This window comes from Bubalus kerabau, chromosome 18 (genome assembly GCF_029407905.1).
Source record: "Bubalus kerabau isolate K-KA32 ecotype Philippines breed swamp buffalo chromosome 18, PCC_UOA_SB_1v2, whole genome shotgun sequence".
Classification (NCBI taxonomy): Eukaryota; Metazoa; Chordata; class Mammalia; order Artiodactyla; family Bovidae; genus Bubalus; species Bubalus kerabau.
In genome coordinates, this window is record NC_073641.1 from 33,213,326 (window position 1) to 33,236,710 (window position 23,385).

Below are 23,385 nucleotides of genomic sequence, written 5' to 3' on the forward strand. Positions count from 1 at the left end.
AGATATTCAGAAGAAGCCACCAGTACTAACAGTGGACTTCTGTGACCACCATTGGCAAGATTTTGCCCATGTAATGAAGGCTTATTCAAATAATCCAATTTCTTATTCATTCAACACAAACCCTCTAGTATTCACTGCACACTGAGTGAGGCACTAGGGGTATAACGATGAATAGGATACAGGCCCGGTCCTCACTGAGTCCCAGTCTACTGGAGGACAGAGACACACACATATTTACAATAGTGTGAGATTCAGTTCAGTTCAGTTCAGTCGCTCAGTCGTGTCTGACTCTTTGTGACCCCATGAATCGCAGCATGCCAGCCCTCCCTGTCCATCACCAACTCCCGGAGTTCACTCAGACTCATGTCCATCAAGTCAGTGATGCCATCCAACCATCTCATCCTCTGTCGTCCCCTTCTCCTCTTGCCCCCAATCCCTCCCAGCATCAGAGTCTTTTCCAATGAGTCAACTCTTCACATGAGGTGGCCAAAGTATTGGAGTTTCAGCTTCAGCATCAGTCCTTCCAAAGAACACCCAGGGCTGATCTCCTTCAGAATGGACTGGTTGGATCTCCTTGTAGTCCAAGGGACTCTCAAGAGTCTTCTCCAACACCACACTTCAAAAGCATCAATTCTTCGACGCTCAGCCTTCTTCACAGTCCAACTCTCACATCCATACATGACCACAGGAAAAACCATAGCCTTGACTAGATGGACCTTTGTTGGCAAAGTAATGTCTCTGCTTTTGAATATGCTGTCTAGGTTTGTCATAACTTTCCTTCCAAGGAGTAAGCATCTTTTAATTTCATGGCTGCTGTCACCATCTGCAGTGATTTTGGAGCCCCCAAAATAAAGTCTGACACTGTCTCCACTGTTTCCCCATATATTTCAAGCTGGCAATATATATTAAAAATGTGCATACTCTTTGAGAAGTTCCGTTTCTAAGAATGTAAGAAAATTTTGAGATGAGTGAGCAAAGAACATAAAACTGATTACCACGGTATTTCCATAACAGAAATAAACACCAGAAAATGACAACAACCATAAGTTTGTTTCTTACATGTGTGTCTGAACCCGCTCTTGAAGCTCCTTCCCAGTGAGTTCTGGCCCATGTCTGCCTGGTAAATACCCTTTGACACAGAGACACAGGCACCCAATAATCACACCATGTTCTCTCCAGACAGAAATGCCATCAGTTTTGCCCTCACTCCAGTCAAACTGATCTGCTGGTAGATGTCAGGTTTGCTTTATAACACCAGGCTCAATATATCCAAATACCATTTTGGCATATAATCAACACAAAGTTTTTGACAACATATTTTATATTTCTTTGTTCCAAATCTTTGAAATCTAGTGTGTGTTTTATAGGAGTTCCCTGGTGGCTCAGATTGTAAAGAATCTGCCTGGAATGCAAAAGACTAGGTTCGATCCCTGGGTCTGGAAGATCCCCTGGAGAAGGGAATGACAACCCACTCCAGCAGTCTTACCTGGAGAATCCCATGGACAGAGGAGCCTGGAGGGCTGTAGTCCATAGGGTCATGAACAGTCGGACACAACTGAGCCACTAACACTTTGTGTGTATATTTTACACTTGTAGCTCGTGTGAATTTGGACTGCTGCTACTGCTACTGCTAAGTCACTTCAGTCGTGTCCGACTCTGTGCGACCCCATAGACGGCAGCCCACCAGGCTCCCCCGTCTCTGGGATTCTCCAGGCAAGAACACCAGAGTGGGTTAGCGTATTTCAAATTCAGGGGGCCCAGGTTCGATCCCTAATCAGGGACCTAGATCTCATTTGCCACAACTAAGAGTTCATATGCAGCAACTAAAAGATCCTGCCACAACTAAGACCCAGCACACCCAAATAAATAAATATGTTTAATTAAAAAGGGGGGCCTACTGCATGACACAGTACAGTCAGAGGAAGCATGGCAGGACTTTGGAGATTATCCAGTGGATTTCTTATTTACACAAAGATTAAAAACATTTGCTGAAGTTAAACAACCAGTTAGTAGAAAAGGTGGGAGTAGAACCCAGCACTCTCAGTTTACCCTATAGTTTTATTCACAAAGCTGATTAGTGACAAAGCTGGACTGGAACCTGCCCTGTACCTCCTCCTGGCTGCTCACACCTGTCCTGGGGCTCTTTTTTTTTTAACCAAGCATAGCCCCTCTGCGTGTCCTATTACCTTTCTCCTAAATAAGCTAACAGCCTCACTGGAAACACATTGGCTGCCAACCAAGACCAAAGTGGAGTTGAATTTTCCCATCTTTCCACCAGATAATGCTTTTTATGACTTGCCACCTTTGTCCCTAGAAGCTCAGTTTCAACAAGCTACTTAAAAACCCTGATTCCTTTATGCAGCAGTTCTCAATAGAGGTGTCCTTCAGAATCACCTATGGAGCTTTTCTTAAGACTCAGATTACTGGGCCTCTGCTCCAAAATTCTGATTTATAACTCTGTGCAGGAATTCACGTAGGCAGGTATTTTTTAATTGTCCCCGAATTCTGGCGCACACCTCCAAACTCACAAGAACCTCACCAGACGGCAGATCACCACTGACATCGTCTGACCCCCAGGTGGTTGCAAACAGCTCTGGTCCTGAGAAAGAGCCCAGTTTCAAGGAAAGAAACATGAGAAAGAGGTACCCTGGCACCTCCCAGGGCGGGGCTTGCTGGCTTGCTTTCCTCCACGCTCTTTCTCTGCACCCAAGGACACTTTTAGCCTTATTTCCTGATCTTACAGACTCACCTCTGCTGCCTTTGCACTCTGGGGCAGATGGGAATGCAGCAGACAGGACTCGCCCTCCTGGCTTTGGCTGCCTATGTGGCTTTTCGCCCCTCAGAAGGTGAGTGGGGGGTCCGGGGATCTCAGCCTCCAATGGAAGGAGGGGGGCTGCCTTCCAAGATGGAACTGGAAGGAGTGAGGTACCGCCAGCAGTTAGGTAGGGGCAGGAATTTCCTGTTATCTACATGAGAATGGCATACATTTCAATCCTTCATCTCCAAGAGGCAATTTCAGAAAGGAACCTCATTTGAACAGGAATATCAGTAATTTGCCACCTGTGCAATTTTGAGTAGTGCTTCCTTTTTTTGATGATACTATCTTAGAAAATCCCCCAGTAGAGGCTGAAGGAGAGCCTATTAAAGGCTGTCTTTAGCTTTCGCCCCCTCACTCTACCCGCTAAACTGAATACAAGTGTGCACGTTTCTGGAAGAAAGATAGACTTGACCTCTGGTTTAGGGTTTGGCAAGTTGCAAGCTTTCAGACCAAAGTCAGCCCTGTGGATACTGAAAACCAAAACTTCAGTCTGATCCTACAAAAGGGACTCAGGATAAAGGAGACTGAACCATACAAATTATATCAGAGAGAACTTCTATTTTGAGTTGCTGGCATCTATGAAGATTATGGGCTTCCCTAGTGGCTCAGAGGTTAAAGCGTCTGCCTGCAATGCGGGACACCTGGGTTCCATCCCTGGGTTGGGAAGATCCCCTGGAGAAGGAAATGGCAACCCACTCCAGTATTCTTGCCTGGAGAATCCCACGGATGGAGGAGCCTGGGTGGGCTACAGTCCACAGGGTTGCAAAGAGTTGGACACGACTTAGTGACTTCACTCACTCACTCATATGAAGATTATAACTGCGTTTGGATCGGAGGCAATCTTTTCTACTGTATTTAGGAAACCCTAAATATAGGTATTTAATACTTGACTGATTTGACTCTTTTCCACTGTCTTCTTTTCTGAAACTTTACCCTGAATAGATGCTCTACATTCAGAACAGAGGTAAAATGTAAATTTTGTTTGGTCTGCTTTTTGAAAACTTCAGGCAACATTTTAAATTGACAGGTTTCACATACACAGAGTTGTGTGTACACACATACAAACTGGATTTTAGGGCTTCTCCTGAAATATCAGGTCTGGCAACACTGGTTCCACTTTCTCTGGCAAGAATGAATAGAGCATACTAGCCCTTTGCTATTCACCTGAAATTATCACAACATTGCTTATTAATCAGCTATACCCCAATACAATATAAAAACCAAAAAAAAAAAAAAAACTGCTAAAGCAAACTAGCCTCTGTCCTCCAGACAGAGAGAAGGACATCCTATTAATTGCTTGGCTATTAACATCCTATTAACTGCTCGGCTCCTGTAGGCATTTGCTTAGGGACTCCCAATATAGCACCCCAATGTGCAGAGCTTTACTAACAAGCACAGTTCTTCATCTCTGTCCTTCCATTTTATCAAGGCAAAAAGTTTTTCATTTTATATTTCTGTAAATTTTTCAGAAAATTTCACCATTGAGATTTTAGGACTCAGATCCATTGTTTCTCAAAAGTCTACCAGTTAAGGCTTCATTCCTATTATTGGCAATACGATTTTTTTTTTTTCACATGAAGCTTCGAAATAAAAGTGTATATGTCTCCCCCATCCACTTCTTGGCCTGTTTCTAGCCTTCCCTGTGGCAGAGGCAGCAGCAGCACTCCTCCAGGAGAGGAGGGAGGGAAGGGCAGGAGGAGGAGGCAGGGTGATGAGGAAAGCCCTGCCAGACCCAAGGCCAAGGTCTGCTTGGGAATGAGTTCTGGCAAAGAGGGTGGGACAAAAAGACACCGAGGTGTTTGAAAAGGAACAGTTGATGATGATAAGAAAGAGCTGAGGAGATGTGACTGTAATTTCTGAGTTAGTCTCAAGGCTTATCCTAAGGTGGTTTGTGTCAGTCACTCAGTCATGTCTGACTCTTTGCAACCCCATGGACTGTAGCCCACCAGGTTTCTCCATCCACGGGATTTTCCAGGCAAGAATACTGGAGTTTGTCGCCATTTCCTTCTCCAGGGGATCTTTCTGACCCAGGGATTGAACCTGGGTCTCCCGCATTGCAGGCAGACTCTTTACCATCTGAGCCACCAGGGAAGCCCACGGCAGTTTGGGTCACAGGAAAATCACATTGTCTGAGAAGCTCCAAGTGTCTGCCATTTAGAAATAAGTGATGTACCTTCCTTTTTTTGGTGGGACATGTATTAATTATTGTTAACCTTAAAAATGCATTCCAATATATATTGTTGTTCAGTTGCTAAGTTGTGTCCGACTCTGCAACCCCATGAACTGCAACACGCCAGCTTTCCCCTGTCCTTCACCATCTCCTGGAGCTTGCTCAAACTCATGTCCATTGAGTCAGTGATGCCATTTGACCATCTCATCCTCTGTCGTCCACTTCTCCTCCCACCTTCAATCTTTTCCAGCATCAGGGTCTTTTCCAATGAGTCAGTTCTTTGCATCAAATGGCCAAAGTATTGGCACTTCAGCTTCAGCATCAGTTCCTTCTAGTGAATATTCAGGATTGATTTTCTTTAGGATTGACTGGTTGGATCTCCTTGCAGTCCAAGGGACTCTCAAGAGTCTTCTCCAACACCACAGTTCAAAAGCATCAATTCTTAGGCACTCAGCTTTCTTTATGGTCCAACTCTCACATCCATACATGACTACTAGAAAAATCATAGCTTAGACTAGACATACCTTTGTCGGCAAAATGATGTCTGCTTTTTAATATGCTGTCTAGTTTTTTCATAGCGTTTCTTCCAAGGAGCAAGCGTCTTTTAATTTCATGACTGCAGTCACTGTCCAGTGCTTTCTGTAGGAAGCTTCCATTCAAGGGTCTGTGTGTCTCAAGTGCCCTGTGGAGGTTGTAAGGAATGCAGGCTGGGAGGAAGGTCAGGATGGGAGGGAGGGAGGTGAACACCAACTATGGCCATTGTCTCGGGCTCTGGGAAATAAGGAAATGGCCTGTGCCAGTCTGAGACTTGCAAAATATGTTTTGTTTTGTAAGACATTAAATGTTCCATTATCTTAATGGTGCCTACAGTGGCCATCTTGATGTGATGGCTTAGTAACTGGCATTCCCCAAATGTTCTGTATAAATCAGGAAGCAGTTGACTTACCCATAATTAAAAGCCTTGGATTCTACCCAAAGATAGGGCAATACTCCACCCCCAATGATGTGGCTGCCAATTCCCAGAAATCAATTCTGACTCCATAAAAATGTCTATTATTCAGTGGCCAAAAGCCAGATTCTTTAAAGCCACAATCCAGGGTTTGTGGGTCTTTCTGTTTTTATTTTACATTAAAGACTAAATGTCCACTTTTGTCCAGCAGATACAAGTCGGGAGATTTTGCTTCATTGAGTCCCAAATTGGTTTTCTTCAAGTTTCTTCTGATAATCAGCCTTCTCAGAGTAGGATGGCTCCTGATTAGAGATACGTGCTAGGGACTTGCTGCTTGAATCCTGAAAGAAAACTTTATCTTTTGTTTGTTTCAGTTATAGCAGATTCACTACAGAGGGTTGCCAAGAATATACATATGTGCTTGTAAACTGGGACTCTCCATTCACCAGGAGTGGTCCCCAAGAGGCCAGACATAACATGCCCAGTGACCTTTGGTTTCCCTTCAAATTTGCCCTTCAGTGTCCTTTGTTCTGTTTTTAATTTTATTTTGTTTTTAATTGGAGGATAACTACTTTACAATGTTGTGATGGATTCTGCCATATATCAGCATAAATCAGCTATAGGCATACATATGTCTCCTCCCTCTTAAACTTCCCTCATATTTGTTTTTTTTAATGTTCTTTTCAATGTCTAGAGAAGCAGAGTGACTTCTTATAATACAGTAGCAACTGTCTCAAATTTCAGTCACATATGGACTCCTTTAAAGAAAAAAATTCTCTTTATTCTTAATGATGACATTTAAATTATTTTACTACATCACTTGATGTATAAACATAAACCAGGCATAGACCCCATATATATATGTGTGTGTGTGTATATATATATATATATATATATATATATATTTATATATTTGTTGATGTTCAGTCACCAAGTCGTGTCTGACTTTCATTCATTCCCTGTTACACAAACATTATTTCAGGGCTCCAAGAAGTATCTGGGAGGACTTAATTTGGACACAGCAGTTTCATGCATCATGGCTTAGTGAGTCCTTCTTGCCTATGTGGTGCGCAGTGGACACCTTTGCTTGTAGGTATTTGCAGTATGATATGGCTCCGTTAAAGTATGAAATTCACTAGAAGGGGAAGTGCATCCCCAACCAACTATAATTGGAACATTTAACTGCTGTCATTCTGGTTTTTTTTTTTTTTCACTTAAAAAAAAGTTATACCTATTGCCATTTTTAAATTGTACTTGTAGACTTGAGATACTGACAGAAGCCAAGTGAAATTTTCTTATCATTTTCAGCTTTATCCTGGGACTATTTCTCTAACAATGGCATGTACTTTGCTCTGTTTTCATTCTATTGTGTTCTCTAAAGTGTTATTTGTATTGGTGTTTTCCAAACTGCATTTCTAATAAGCCCCAAAGGACACCATACCATAGCTCTGAGAACCACACTTTGAGTAACCATACATCTAAGTAAGAGAGCAAGCTGGGTCACCTCTCTACAGTAACAGAATCCTTAAAGCTCAGAATCTAATTGTTATATCATGAATTTGCAGTGTTTTACTGTTGGTCTTAAAAAGTCTTGAGTAAGGAAATATTTAAAGCTTTCTCTTAGTGACCAAAATTGGATCACAGACATAAAGTCAAACCAGAGACAGACATTTGTAGCAAATTAACCATTCAACTCTCTGACACTTAATTCTGGAAACAACGATGACAACCCCAAACCAACAGGAACATTGGCAATAACACTATAATGAAAGATAATGCCTTTAATGATATACTAATAACATTATCTTTAAAATATTAAATAGAATACAAGTGATTTATCATATTGAATTAACCCCTAATTACTTGAGGGTGGGAGGATGGTATGTTTCTGAAAAAGCACTGTGCAGTTTTAGGACACTTGGGACATAAGACCTTGACCAAAAACTTATTTTTTAAAAAAGGAAAAGCACTGATGCCAGGCACTGTGCTATGTGGCGTGGGTATAAAGATATGCTGAGGGAGTTCACAGTCAAAAGGCATAGTCATATAAACCCTAAATTTTATACATATATAAAATATATAAAGCCAGAAAAGCACATGGCACCATAAGACCTCAGATCCATGGGGGGAAAGGGCAAGACTAGGAGCAAGGAGGCAACTGGGATGCTCAGTAGTTCCAACTGATGAGGTCTGGTACTTGGGCAGTGATAATAGGGACGAAAAGCAGGGAGACAAATCTGAGAAATGTCCAGGCAGTAAAATTTACAGGTGTCTGTGACTGGCTGTGGATTGCAGGAAGAGGGAATGACACACAAGTTTCTGGCTCGGGTTAATGGTAAATGATGGTTAAGTGAGATGAGGACCCCGACGAGGAGAGTATTCGTTTGCATTTGAATCCAAGCCATGTCTTGTAAAAGGAGACTGTCAAAACAACCCCAAACCTGACACAATCTCAACAACAGTGTAAGATTTTTTTTTAACCTACGTGCATCAGAAACGGGTAGATCAAGCAACCAAAAAAAACTAACGGAGGTGGGAAAAATATGCCCAACACGTCTGCTTTCCCCTTCAGCTCCAGGAAGGGCTGCCCGGGACGCCGAAACGCGTCCCCTGGAGCTGCGGGGCAGAGGCGGCGAAGTCCCGGCGGAGGGCGCAGGTGCTTGAGATCCCCGGGGTTCGCGGCGGAGGAGCAGGCTCGCACTGCCGGGCGTCTGTGGGCCTGTGAGTAGCCTCTCCGGTCGCAGGACGCCACCCTCCTCCAGGCACAGTCCTTGTTATCCCTGACCCGGGTTCCGCTCCCAGTGCTCTCCCAGTGCCCGGGCACCAAACGCGGGCTGAGACAGAAAGCCGCCCAGCAGGTTGCGCAGGCGCAGAGGCCGGAAAAGCGGCCAGACGTGGCCCAGACAAGCTGCCAGCACCACCCGCTGCCCAGAGCTTTCGCTCCGCACTCCTTCTCCCCTTCCCTGAGCTGGGGCCTCCGCTTCAGCACCGAGTCTCCCGACCCGTGGCGCCCTCGCCTACAGATACGTGTGCTGGGACAGCCGTCAAGGTTGGGATACCGTTCTGCTTGAGTCTTTTTCCCATTTTTTGTTTTAGTGTTTCCTCTGATTTTCCTTTTCTAGGGACATGAGTGGAACACTTGTCAACTAAAGAAAATGCACAACGTGAGAGTTGCCAGTTAAGTTTTATGTGGGACAATATGAGGATTGTACCCTGGGAGACAGCACCTCAGATGGCTCTGAGAAACTGTTCCAAAGAGGTAGGGGGAAAGAGAGTATGTATGTGATTCTAGTAAAGGCGGACTACCTGCAATCAAGTACATCGTTTCTGTAGAAAGTTTCTCCTGGGCTCCTGCAACTTCTGCTAGACCTGAGAAACAGTTGTCGCCATGAAGAATTTTAGTGCTTTTCTAGATATTAGGATCTACAAGAATTGCACCCATAAAATCAGCTCCTGAGAATATCTGTCTGAAGACCTGTCCTGCCAGTTTCCTTGAGCAGAGTGCCTCATTTCTGCTCCCCACCCCGAACTCCCTCAGGGGGTGTTGGAGGTCAGCAGCTGCAGCCCAGCAGGATTTAATCCTTGTAGAAGCAGATGGCAAGCACCCATGGCAGGTGCCAATTTATGGCTGACACTCAATTATTTTATCCTGTTTGTGTTTTAAATAAATGCACTTATGTTAGACTTAGCTCTGTTCCACCCATTATAATAAATACCATTTCCATTATTTTCCAGAATTAATATTTTGTGATTCGCATTTAGCCTATGAGATGAATGTATTTTTTTAGTTTCTAAGCAAATGGCATTTGTAAATTTATACATAAATTATCTTTATTATTTAGATCAAAGTTTTTAAATGGTTACTTTGCACAGGAGCTGCCTATGCAAAACACTATATAATGGAAAGAGAACTCTTAACTACAGATAATGGTGTAATGTAGGGGAGAGGAAAAAACAACTTTCCTTTCATCCTTCTAGGTTCTTTACTAGGACCCCTATAACAAAAGACAGATTAATAAGAAAAAAGCATACACGTTTATTTAATGGGTGCCTTCACAAGGAAATGAAGACTCAAAGAAGCAGTTTGAGTTATGGCTTTTATATAAAGTTGGACAAAGTGGTAATTTGTGAAAATGTGAGAAAACAAAGGAACTTGAACTAAGGCAGTTAAGCATGGGAAAGCGACATAGTTTCACAAAGTTTGTACAGATTTTCCTTGGCTGCAACTTCATGTCTCATGGAGACACCATCTCATTTCACCCAGAATGTTGGAAAATGCTAAAAATTTCTTTCTTCCCCAGGTGCAGGGAGAGTACCTTTTACTTGGAAGTTTTGTATCTTGCTTTTAGGAAGGTCAGAGTGCCCTTTTTGCATTTGCTGTTTTTCTGACTTTAACTTAAAATAATCAACATGCCAGAATGGAATACTTTGGGGTCACGTGTCCTGAATTCTTTCAGGGACAAAATATTAAAAATTGTAGATGAAATGGACAATTTCTTAGAAAGCTATCAAAATTGAGGTTATAGAAAATCTAAATAAACACGTAACTCTTAAGGAAACTGAATCAGAGTTGAACATCTTTTCTTCAGATAGACACCAGGCCTAACTGGTTTTAGAGGTTTTACCAAACAGTGAAAGAACAGGCAATTCTTGTCTTACACAAACTTTTCCAAATAATAGAAAAATAGAGAAAGCTAACTGATGCATTGTTGGTGATTAATGTAATGTTAACACTCAAAACATTCAAGGATAACTTCAGGGGATTAAAATATAGACTAATCTTGTTTATGAGCATAGATGCAAAAATATAAAAATGCAAAAGTAAAAATGTTTTTATAGTCATATGAATTGTTGAAATCAGAGGACATTCCCGATGGTTCTTTTTGGGGCTGCGCTGGGTCTTCATTGCTGTGTACAGGCAGTTCTGATGAGCCGGGGCTACTCTCTAGCTGTGGTGTGCTGGCGTCTTGTGGAGCATGGCTTCAAGGCTCTGGAGTACTGACTCAGTAGTTGTGGCTCCTGGGCTTAGATGCTCTATGGCAACATGGGATTTTCCCATAACCAGGGATTGAACCAAACTGGTGTCCCCTGCATTGCAAGACAGATTCTTGATCACTGGACCACTAGGGAAACATGGATTGTTCTTTAAAAATGGAAATATTCTGAAAGGAAGCTGCATGAGAAAACCTCTGGGGGTGTGATGTTATCTGCAAGAATCTTACCTTAGCCCTAGTCCTAACCATCCCACAAGCTTCATTGCCTAACTTGTATTCTCTTCAAAGGATTCTGTCTTTCTTGGCCTATTGTATTTCCAGGTGCCTCACTAGGGCACCAGTCACATCTACGAACACCAAATATGCTTGCCTGCCTCTTGTCTTTTGATAGTTAATCTGATAGGTTAAGTGATCTCCAGGTGAGCCCATCTTACTTTTATATCCGAGAAATGTCATCCAGTTTATTAAGTACATATAGGTCCCGGGTGCTTTTCTGGGTTAAAATTATGCTTTTAATTGATGTCAGCATTCAGATAGCTTGAATTCTTAAACACATAAGTTCACCTATGATTCTTAATTCCCACATAGCTGTTGAAAGTCCATTTCAGATTTTATAGTTGCCTGGGTCACAACTGGGGCTTCCTTTGTGGCTCAATGCTAAAGAATCTGCCTGCAATGTGGGAGGCCCAGGTTCAATCCCTGGGTTAGGAATATTCCCTGGAGAAGGGAATGGCTACCCGCTCCAGTATTCTTGCCTGGAGTATCCCATGGATAGAGGAGCCTGGTGGGCTATATCCATGGGGTCACAAAGAGTCAGTGACAACTAATAGAAGGTTCTGTGTAATAGTAACTGTTCATTTTTCTACTCCCAGCATCTAACATAGTGATTCAATATAAAAGAACTTGTAGATATAGCTATAGATAGTATTTCATTTATAAGAATTCACATAATAATTTTTAGATAGTAAGATGGGTGAATGAATGGATAGTTACATGAATAAACCCAAAACCTTGTTTGGGGTATTAAAACAACTTTACTTGGAGAATAGCAGCACAGTGTAGCTAAAGAAAGGAACTATTAGTTTCAGGAAATCAATGCATTAATAAATGTGAGGAGAACCAGTGTTCTGTTCTCCCATTGCCCTTTAAAAATAGTTGAAATAGGGAATTCCTTGGCAGTCCAGTGGTTAGGATTTAGTGCTTTACTATCATGGGCCTTGCTTCACAGTTCAGAGTGGCCAAGAAAAAATGGCATTTAATGTAGAGAGTTCACCAGTGGCCTAGTGGTTAGGATTCAGGGTTTTCACTGCCTTGGTCTGGGTTCAGTTCCTGGTGGGAGAACTGAGATCCTGCAAGCTGTAAGGCACAGCCAAAACAAAAACAAAAATGAACACAGAAGGTGTACAATTCAGTGATTTTTAGTACATTCACAGAATTGTACAACTATTCAGTGAGTTCAGTTCAGTCGCTCAGTCGTGTCCGACTCTTTGCGACCCCATGAATCGCAGCACGCCAGGCCTCCCTGTCCATCACCGACTCCCCAGAGTTCACTGAGACTCACGTCCATCGAGTCAATGATGCCATCCAGCCCTCTCATCCTCTGTTGTCCCTTTCTCCTCCTGCCCCCAATCCCTCCCAGCATCAGAGTCTTTTCCAGTGAGTCAACTCTTTGCGGGAGGTGGCCAAAGTACTTGAGTTGCAGCTTTAGCATCATTCCTTCCAAAGAACACCCAGGGCTGATCTCCTTTAGAATGAACTGGTTGGATCTCCTTGCAGTCCAAGGGACTCTCAAGAGTCTTCTCCACCACAGTTCAAAAGCATCAATTCTTCGGCTTTCAGCTTTCTTCACAGTCCAACTCTCACATCCATACATGACTACTGGAAAAACCATAGCCTTGACTAGACGGACCTTTGTTGGCAAAGTAATGTCTCTGCTTTTGAATATGCTATCTAGGTTGGTCATAACTTTCCTTCCAAGGAGTAAGCGTCTTTTAATTTCATGGCTGCAATCACCATCTGCAGTGATTTTGGAGCCCCCCAAAATAAAGTCTGACACTGTTTCCACTGATTCCCCATCTATTTCCCATGAAGTGATGGGACCATATGCCATGATCTTTGTTTTCTGAAAGTAGCTTTAAGCCAACTTTTTCACTCTCCACTTTCACTTTCATCAAGAGGCTTTTGAGTTCCTCTTCACTTTCTGCCATAAGGGTGGTGTCATCTGTATATCTGAGGTTATTGATATTTCTCCTGGTAATCTTGATTCCAGCTTGCCTGTTTTATCACCCCTTAAAGAGACCTGTATCTGTTAGCAGTCATTCCCCATTCCCTCCTACCCCCACCCCTGGCAAACACTAATCTGCTTTATGTCTTTATGGATTTGTCTATGGACATTTCATATACATGGGATTATACCATATATGGCTTTTTAAACCTGGTTTCTTTCACTAATAATCTCTTCTTTTCCCAAGATCAGAGACTTAGAGCTGACACCACTGAGGGGTTTTAATCATTTCTTTTAATCCTAATTTAGGGGCTAACTTCTGTCTGTTACTATAAGACTGCCACCGGCAGCCACCGTTGACCATAATTTCTAACTTTTGAGAAAATGTATTACCCACTTGGAGGAATGGGGAACATAGACTACTGTGTGCAGGTAGCATGGAGGAATTTGCGGATACACATTTTAGTAGGGGACTAGGTTTCCTTTCATTATTTGTGTTGCCCTTTTCTCCTTTTATCTGGGTCACATAAGCTTCTCCTAACTTGACTTCCTGCCCTAATCACACCCGACTTATCCCTACTTGCTCATCACTGCAAGACAAATTTTTTTAAAACCTTTCTCTTTTCTCGATCTTTAATGGACTCCATTTCAAAAAAGATAAACCTCCTTAGACTAACATTCAAGGCGTCAATGGTGTGATGTCAGTCCATCTTTTGAACCATATCCCTCATCAATCAGCTTCCCAGCAGCTTAGTTCAGGCAAAGAGGTCTATTTTTCTGTATTTCCTAAGTGTGCCCTGTGCTTTCTATCTCAGAACTCTTGACCATGCACTTCCTTTAGCCTGGACAAGTCTTCTCCATTTTTTGCCATCCCTCCAAATCCTCAAAGATTCAGTTAAGTCCTTCCTGGACAGTTAATTTCAAACCTGCTCCAGGGGCCCATGTGGTTGGTCCCCTCTGAGTTTTGGGTCACTCTATCAATCTTGCTTCTTCAAGCAAGTCTGGTCGCAACCCCACTGCCCTCATCTTCCCTTGCTTTATGTCTTTGCTTGAGCTTAGTTTTATCTCCCCAAAATACAGTGTGAGTTCTGGAAGGTAGAGATGTGTCCTGCTCTGTGGTCTGCAAACACAAAGTCCCCAGTAAGTGACTACCCCTCGTTCAAGCAGGTTAACATTCTGTTTCTCTGGAGTCTCCAAGATAAAGCCAGGCCAGTGTGCTATAGATGGGGGAAAAGTGGAAACAGTGGCAGATTTTATTTTCTTGGGCTCCAAAATCACTGCAGATGGTTACTGCAGCCACAAAATTAAAAGATGCTTACTCCTTAGAAGAAGAGCTATGACAAACCTAGACAGCATATGAAAAAGTAGAGACACTACTTTGCCAACAAAGGTCCATATAGTCAAAACTATGGCTTTTCCTATGGTTTTACCATAGGAAAAGCCATGGTAGTGATGAATAGATGTGAGAGTTGGACCATAAAGAAGGCTGAGCACCAAAGAACTGATGCTTTCAAATTGTGGTGCTGGAGAAGAGTCTTGAGAGTCCCTTGGACCTCAGGGAGATCCAACCAATCAATCCTAAAGGAAATCAGTCCTGACTATTCATTGGAAGGACTGATGCTGAAGCTGAAACTCCAATACTTTAGCCACCTGATGCGAAGAACTGACTCATTGGAAAAGACCCTGATGCTGGGAAAGATTGAAGGCAGGAGGAGAAGGGGATGAGACGGTTGAATGGCATCACCGACTCAATGGACGTGAGTTTGAGCAAACTCTGAGAGATGGTGAAGGGCAGGGAAACCTGGCATGCTGCAGTCCATAGTGGTCGCAAAGAGTTGGACCTGAGTTAGCGACTGAACAACATGTATTCTATAAACCATATGATTTCACGTTTCTTTCTTTTCTTCTTTTAGCCATACTTCCCATTGCCTCCAGCTGCTGCACCGAGGTTTCACATCATATTTCCAGAAGGCTTCTGGAAAGAGTGACGACATGTCGCATCCAGAGAGCTGACGGGGATTGTGACTTGGCTGCTGTCATGTGAGTGCTGTTTGGCAGGAGGGCTAAACCTGCAGAATGACCATTTCTCCACCAGTGAACCATTGGTTGGGGGGAACTCTGCCTGCTACCCAACATACAGATCATTATTTGAACAAGAGAGGGGAGAGTGGTGTGAATGCACACTCTGTCAGTACCAGGATGTCCAGAGCCCCACGTTAGCCCTCCGCACCCTGCATTGCAGTGATGCAGTGAAGGTGAAACACTTTTAGTCACCAGACAATGTGCATGACTTTCCTCAGCCAAACGAAGGACGTTCTGAGTGGAAAAAAAATTAAAATGGAAAAAAACAAATGAAAACCTGACACCTCTGTGCTGACAAGACAGCTGAAAGATATAGAGTGGTTACGACTTGGTCTCAAGTAAGATGAAATTGGACTATGTCTTATTTTGTAATCATAAGTTACATGATTACATGATAAGTCATCTCTTTCGTGTTTCCTTACATTCGACATATAAAGTTAAATGTTCTCTGTTTCCAAACTGTTTTACTACAGAACATGTTTTTACTTATCCAAAATGTAGTCCCTTAACTATGTTGTTTTTCAAACGTTTTCCAATTTTTGGTGCCCCAGTCTTTCTAGTTTTAGTTTAGTGTGTTTAGTGGTATCTCATCTCAATTTTCGGAGAAGGCAATGGCACCCCACTCTAGTACTCTTGCCTGGAAAATCCCATAGACAGAGGAGCCTGGTAGGCTGCAGTCCATGGGTCGTGAAGAGTCAGACATGACTGAGCAACTTTACTTTCACTTTTCACTTTCATGCATTGGAGAAGGAAATGGCAACCCACTCCAGTATTCTTGCCTGGAGAATCCCAGGGATGGGGGAGCCTGGTGGGCTGCCGTCTCTGGGGTTGCACAGAGTCAGACACGACTGAAGCGACTTAGCAGCAGCAGCAGCATCTCAATTTTAATTTGCTCTTGTTGAACATTAGTTCACTTAACTTTGAATATGTATAAAGACTTTAAGGTTTGAGATAAGTGTTTTAGACGCAGAAACCATTGCAAGCATTGAAATTGCAATTCCGAAATAATATGTGTTATTAATCTCAATTAACTAATACAACTTAACTCACAGTGAATACACTAAATTTATTTCATTGTCCTTTTCTGCCTAGAAATAGGTCCTTTCTTTTCACGCCCTTAACACAATCACTGTAATATCTGATGTCTGAGACAGCAGTTTGCTTGTTTAAAATTTCTCTATAGTGACTTCATTAAAGAGTTTCTAGCTCTTTCTACACATAAACAAAACACAAAGCTATATATCTTGGGAAGGGGGCTGAGTCTTCTTGAATCATATAGACATTATCCATTAGGCAGAAAATTTAGGATTATTAAATAAAGTTGTTTGGGAGGCTTGAGTATTTTTTTCAAAAATGGTTGTTGAAAGGCTGTTGTGCTTAGAGAAATGGGCAAAGAAATAAATTTTATAGTTATAGTTATAGTTATAATCTATGGCAGGGCCTTCCTTCAAAATCCACTGGACCGTCACTAGCTACTCTTATGTGTAAAAAAAAAAAAAAAATCGAGAGATCAGCCTAATGGTTTCTTAGCATCAAACTCTTCACCTAGAAATTCACAACTGAGTGGCTCAGTGTGCACCAGAATATTATGGAGTTGGAGGAGGGCGGGGAGTGTGAAAAAGACTATCCCCTTATCCTGATGGAGACACATGTGATGCAAGTGTAGGTTTAAGCAGCCTTTAAACTTGGGTTTTAAAACATCAGCACATCTTGGGTTAGGGCACTATGTTCTGGCAGCTGATTTTTCTGCTTGTATTGCATTGAGGGTTTGAGGCCCCACTGAGCAGGCCTTTGAAATCCCACATGGCAGGTGTTGCTTGTGTTCCTGTGCTTTCCTCCTCCCTGGATCCTCTGTCTGCATTCCCCCATCCAGGTCTCTCCTGTACCCCCAGAGCCAATGCCCCTTCCTGGGGCTCCTCACTCCCCAAGCAATGCTGCTTTGAGTCCTAGTTCTCTCCCTTGCAGCCAATGGGCTTATCTAGCTGTCAGTGGGGTCCTTCTCCCCTGAGTGTCTGCTCGGATTCTTGCTGACACCACAGGGTAAGGAGAGAATTTAGTCCTTTGGAAAGCGTAGGAACTTCAGCTCTTTCTTGTTTGTTGATTTGTTTGTTCTCCATATTGGTGCTATAGCCAAGTTTTCTTCTGTAATAGCTTAAGGCAAGCCAATGGGCCATAGGGAGAATCAGCTTTTCTTTTGAAGACCTCTAAATCTAATACACTAGTGTTAGAGAACGTGTTATCCTCCTATTAAGATGCCTCACTTCTTTTAAATTAATAATCCCACATGCTGGCTTTATTATGCTCAAGTGCATTCAAGCCTTTCCCAACTTTTCCTCCCATTTCAGAAGGCCCCACATTAGCTGATGCTTCCTCTTGGGTCATCCAGAGAAACGGTAGCCTCATCTCTATCCCCACCTGTTTTTTTTTTTCCCGAAGAGAAGGGTGAGGGGTTTCCATTTATCCAGATACAGAAATATTGTATATGTATAGCCAGCAGGATTTTCAACAATTAATAAGAGCTGGATGGCATCTGATGGGGAATTAAAAGCCATGTGTTTTGTAACAAGAAATTATTCGAGTTACCAGAAATTGTGAATGGTGTTCTAGGATTCTCCTACACCATTGTCAACATTTCATAATAGAAAAATGAAAACGAGAACAAATTCTGAGACATGGTATAAATCTATATTATAGTAAGATTGTTTTGTTGAAATGAAACCAGATTGTCCTTATTTTTGTACAATTTTCAATTCATATCTATGAGTAATTACTGAATTCCTGCTGTGAACAAGGCCTTTTCAAGAGACTTCCAGACTATTCTTCCTTCAAGGAGCATAACACCACAGAAAAAGAACAGAGTCTGAAACAACTACTCAGATAAAAGATGGAGAAAACTAAGTGCCAGAAGACAGGCAACTGGGGGCCACAGAGACTGAAAGAAAAAAAGAGGCATTTAGCTGAGAGGATCTAGAAAAACCTCATGGAGGTTTTTGTTTAAGGAGGATGTGTTTAAGGTGGGCAATGAGGAAGTCATTGGTTTTTTGGTTGGGTGCTTGGAGTCAGGACAGAGAATTGTTTTCACATGGTTTCTCTCCCTCCATCTCTCCCTTCTTCCACTTTCCTCCTCTTCTTTCCCCCTCCTCCTACCTCTCCCCATCTCCCTTCTCCCCCTCCTCCTCCAATTCCTTCTCCTGCTCCTTTTAACATTTTCTTTGGATGTCTGAGGAACCACAGACAGTGCGGTAGTAAAGATTCATTCTTGTGGTCCTCAGCTTTAGGATTCAGTCTGTGTCCAGACACACACTGTCCCAAAGTGCGACCTGCCTACCAGTTCACTAAGGTCTTACTTACTTGTACCGTCTATCAGTGATTTTTTTTTCTTCCCTTCTTGGCAGCCTCCATGTCAAGCGCAGAAGAGTCTGTGTCAGCCCGCACAATCACGTTATTAAGCAGTGGATGAACGAACAAGCAGCCAAGAAAGAGGCTAAAGGCAACATTTGCCATAAGAAGAGACACCACGGGAGAAGGAACAGTAAAGGGGCACATCGGGAAGGGCAGGAAACACATGGCCACAAAACGCCTTATTAGAGAAGGTACAGATGAAGCTGCACAGAGGAGTCCTGAGTGAACTTGGCCGTGGCTGGTTATAAAAATATCATGTGAATCTTCCCTATTGGGAGCCAACAGGGCAAAACAAAATATATTTTTCAAGGGGATAACTATACAGATGCAAACGTAGCCAGTAATATACTCAACTGAAAAAATGAAGTGAAAAGAGAATACTTATCTTCACATAATATTTGAGGAGCAGCATACAGATCTAATTTCTCCAACTTTTTTACTATGACGTTTTCCAAATCTGCAAAGAAGTTGAAAGAGTGGTACTGCGAACATCTGCATGCCTTTACCTAGATTAATCCTTGTTAATATTCTGCCATATTTGTTTTTTCTCTCTCTTCTCTCCTTGTACATGTATATATAAAACATTATATATACAAAGTTATAAATTTTTTCCTGAACCATTTTGAAAACAAGTTACAAACATCATGACACTTCACTCCTAAATTTTTTTTAGTGTTTCAACTTGACATCTGTCAAGAATAAAGACATTTTCTATAAAATAGTGCCATCAGCTTTCTACCTAAAAAAGGCAGCAGTTTAATCATCTATATGATATAATATATATGTTCATATTCCACAATCATATATATGTTTATATTCTAATATATGAATGTATATATGAAATATGAACATATATATTCGACCCAGGGATTGAACCCAGGTTTCCTGCATTGCAGACAGATTCTTTACCATCTTGGGAAGATCCCCTGGAGGAGGCCATGGCAATCCACTCCAGTATTCTTGCCTGGAGAATCCCATGGATAGAGAAGCCTGGTAGGTTACAGTCCATGGGGTCGCAAAGACTCTGCTGAGTAACTAACTACTTTTCAGGATCACATTCAGATTTCGCATTTTTGGTAAGAATTCTTCCTATGTGAATTTCCATATTTCCTAGTGTACTATTTAGAGTTTGTGAACAGTGAAGTTCATTCTTTACACAGAAGACTGGATTGACAAATTCTGATGCTAAAAACAAAAAAGCCTGGTTTGTTCTGGGAGCCACCTGCCTCCTACAGTCAATTGTTGGAGCAGACTAGTCAGGGGTCCAGAGATGGTCCTGTGTGAGATGATTTCACAGTTTCCTAAACAAGGAGCCTACATCCTTTCATTCCTAACACACCTTTACCACGCCTTGTGGGTCGATCCCCAAGGCTCTGCTAATCTTTTGGCTTCCTTGCTCACAGAGGCTGTAGAATAAGAGGTAGTTTTCGTAAATACCCACCAGATGGCAGGAGCAGAGCGTGCACTCAGCCAAGTGTCAGGCGTCTGGCTCTTCCTGTGGGCCACCCCTAGGTAGTGGCCCGGAGGTGCTGAACCTGATGCAGGCTAAAACTATCACCAAATGACAGTCCGTCTAATATTCCTAATGAACACCAATTTAGCATCAGTGAGCTTTGTATTAATATTTCTAATTTTTGAATGAGGAAACCAGAGGCTTATGAGGTAAAATGACTTCCCCAAGGGCACATGGTAAGTGGCAGGGACAAGCCGTGTCCCCAGGTCTCCAGGTCTCCTATTCTCAGATCAGCCCCAGCAGTGGACCCTAGAAAGTGGGCACCTACCTGGAGGTGGGCAGAGGAGGAGGAATGCAGGTAAAGATCTGTGCATCTGGAGCTCCAAAAGGGCCAGATATGCCTGCAGACAGTTTTACCTGGGTCTAGGAGAAGGCAATGGCACCCCACTCCAGTACTCTTGCCTGGAAAATCCCATGGACGGAGGAGCCTGAGTGGGCTGCAGTCCATGGGGTCGCTAAGAGTTGGACACGACTGATCGACTTCACTTTCACTTTTCACTTTCACGCGTTGGAGAAGGAAATGGCAACCCACTCCAGTGTTCTTGCCTGGAGAGTCCCAGGGACAGGGGAGCCTGGTGGGCTGCCGTCTATGGGGTAGCACAGAGTTGGACACGACTGAAGCGACTTAGCAGCAGCAGCAGCAAGGCAGTGAAGGAAACTGCACACTGTTCATGGCCTTCATTTTGCAAAATCTCCCTCACTAGTGTCTTCTTTTCAACTTAAAGACAGATTTTGTCAAAAAATACAGGCTTTTTCCCACTCAATTCCATCATGCTTTTTAATATAATACGATAAAACGGGTAATCCTGAGGAAAATGATTCCTAAATAGCTTAGTCTGTTCCACCTGCTTTAATAAAATACCACAGACTGAGGGACTTATAGTCAGCAAACATTTATTTCTCACAGTTCTGGAGGCAGGGAAGTCCAGGATGGTGGTGTGGCAGATTCAGTGTCTCGGTGTGGGGGGCTGTCTTCTGAGCTGAAGACTGCTGACTCCTCCCTCTCCGTGTCCTCATGTGGTGGAGACGACAGGGAGCTCTCTGGACCCACTGTTACAGGGAAGGAATCCAAAGACACCACCTACTAATATCATCCTCTTTGGGAATTAAGATTTCAACATATGAGGGTTTTTTTATTTAAGTCACTCAGTCATGTCCAACTGTTTGTGACCCCATGGACTGTAGCCCACCAGGCTCCTCTGTCTATGGGATTGCCCAGGCAGGAATACTGGAGTGGGTTCCCATTCCCTTCTCCAGGGGATCTTCCCAATCCAGGGATCAAACCTAATTCGGGAGATACAAACATTCAGACCATAGCACTAAATACTCTTTTTTGATCCCATAGTCCCATAGACGCTTGAAGGTCCAAGCGTCTTCAAGTTTCAGGTTCTAAAAACTTAAAAAAAATTTACATTAAATTTGTAATGTAAACACGATATTAATTAATGTATTATAAATTAAAAATTAAATAATGTAATGTAATTTACATTACATTAGATCTCAGTTCAGTTCAGTCACACAGTCGTGTCTGACTCACCGTGACCCCAGGGACTACAGCATGACAGGCCTCCCTGTCCATCACCAGCTCCCAGAGTTTACTCAAACTCATGTCCATCGAGCTGGTGATGCCATCCAACCATCTCATTCTCTGTCGTCCCCTTCTCCTCCTGCCCTCAATCTTTCCCAACATCAGGTCTTTTCCAATGAGTCAGTTCTTCGCATCAGGTGGCCAAAGTAGTGGAGTTTCAGCCTCAGCATCAGTCCTTCCAATGAATACTCAGGACTGATTTCATTTTGGATTGACTGGTTTGATCTCCTTGCAATCCAAGGGACTCTCAAGAGTCTTCTCCAACACCATAGTTCAAAAGCATCAATTCTTTGGCACTCAGCTTTCTTTACAGTCCAACTCTCACATCCATACATGACTACTGGCAAAACCATAGCTTTGACTAGATGGACCTTTGTTGGCAAAGTAATGTCTCTGCTTTTTAATATGCTGTCTGCTGCTGCTGCTGCTGCTAAGTCACTTCAGTCGTGTCCGACTCTGTGTGACCCCATAGACGTCAGGCCACTAGGCTCTCCTGCCCCTGGGATTCTCCAGGCAAGAACACTGGAGTAGGCTGCCATTTCCTTCTCCAATGCATGAAAGTGAAAAAGTGAAAGTGAAGTCGCTCAGTCGTGTCCGACTCTTAGCGACCCCATGGACTGCAGCCCACCAGGCTCCTCCATCCATGGGATTTTCCAGGCAAGAGTACTGGAGTGGGGTGCCATTGCCTTCTCCAATATGCTGTCTAGGTTACATTAAATTTAAAATAATAAAATAATAACTTGAGAGTAACTTAATTGACTTAAAAAGTCAATTAATTGATCTAATTAATCATAACATAGGGAATAATACTATTAATAAATAATGAACAACATTAATGAAAAGCTAAAATGAAAACATTGGTGTCTAATCCTCTCAATCAACTTGAACTATTTTCAGTTTTGTTTCCCTTCCAGTCCAGGTCCAGAATTCTACATACTTTTTTGTAGCTATAAGGACAGTAAGTTTTATGCTATATTTTAAATTTTTGATTTTACTGCAGTGCAAATAAATGAAATTTTCTGTAAGGGAGAACAGCTTCTTAAAGAAATTCCATTTAAAGGGTATCATATGTGCTTATTAAAACACTGCTGTGTCACCAATACTGCACTATGAGTAGATCACCTAGGTTAAGCCTCTAAGGTTTTTTTAGATTACATTTTCATTAAAGCAGTGCAAGTGTGTAGTAAAAAATTTAAAAAGTGCAGCAGAATTTATCATGAACAATAACATCCTCTTTCTCTGTCCTCCCTCTTCCCAGACCTGCTTCTTTGATGCAACTTCTTTTAAACTTTTTAAGTTTTGTTTTTCTGGTGGTGTGTGGGAAGAAAACCTTTTCTTCCACCTTCTTATTTTTCCTGACTGTATCTGAAAATTCAACTGACAAACACAGATTAACGGGAGAAAAGCCTATACCTTTATTTAATATACATTTTGTGTGACATGGGAACCTTCAAAAGGAAATAAAAAACCCCAAAAAGCAAACCTGAGTAGCTTTATGCTGAGTTTGATGGCAAATGGGTAGTCGTTCATTGGAATACATGTGATAGATCAAAGAACATGAATGCAGTGTAGCCAACTTGGGGAAAGTTAGCAAGACCTGTTTGTTGAGAGTGAGTGAAGTCGCTCAGTCGTGTCTGACTCTTTG

At 42.5% G+C, this 23,385-nt stretch overlaps 1 protein-coding gene across 1 annotated transcript; it reads left to right on the forward strand.

The window, feature by feature from the left end:
- Nucleotides 1-2,776: 2,776 nt before the first annotated feature.
- On the forward strand, nucleotides 2,777-19,553 carry CCL28 (C-C motif chemokine ligand 28). Its single transcript, XM_055555316.1, has 6 exons — nucleotides 2,777-2,846; nucleotides 8,510-8,593; nucleotides 8,740-8,881; nucleotides 8,961-8,986; nucleotides 15,069-15,195; nucleotides 18,633-19,553. The coding sequence occupies exons 1-6, from the start codon at nucleotides 2,777-2,779 to the stop codon at nucleotides 18,823-18,825; spliced, it is 642 nt and encodes a 213-aa protein (XP_055411291.1). The 3' UTR covers nucleotides 18,826-19,553.
- The last annotated feature ends 3,832 nt before the right edge of the window (nucleotides 19,554-23,385 follow it).

What these genes read in the sequence shown, in the direction of transcription:
- CCL28 (XM_055555316.1), top strand. Translation starts at nt 2,777, where the DNA reads ATGGGAATGCAGCAGACAGGACTCGCCCTCCTGGCTTTGGCTGCCTAT. An exon ending in GGCTTTTCGCCCCTCAGAAG is followed by an intron (nt 2,847 to 8,509) that starts GTGAGTGGGGGG and finishes TTTCCCCTTCAG; the next exon opens with CTCCAGGAAGGGCTGCCCGG. An exon ending in GTGCTGGGACAGCCGTCAAG is followed by an intron (nt 8,987 to 15,068) that starts GTTGGGATACCG and finishes TTCTTCTTTTAG; the next exon opens with CCATACTTCCCATTGCCTCC.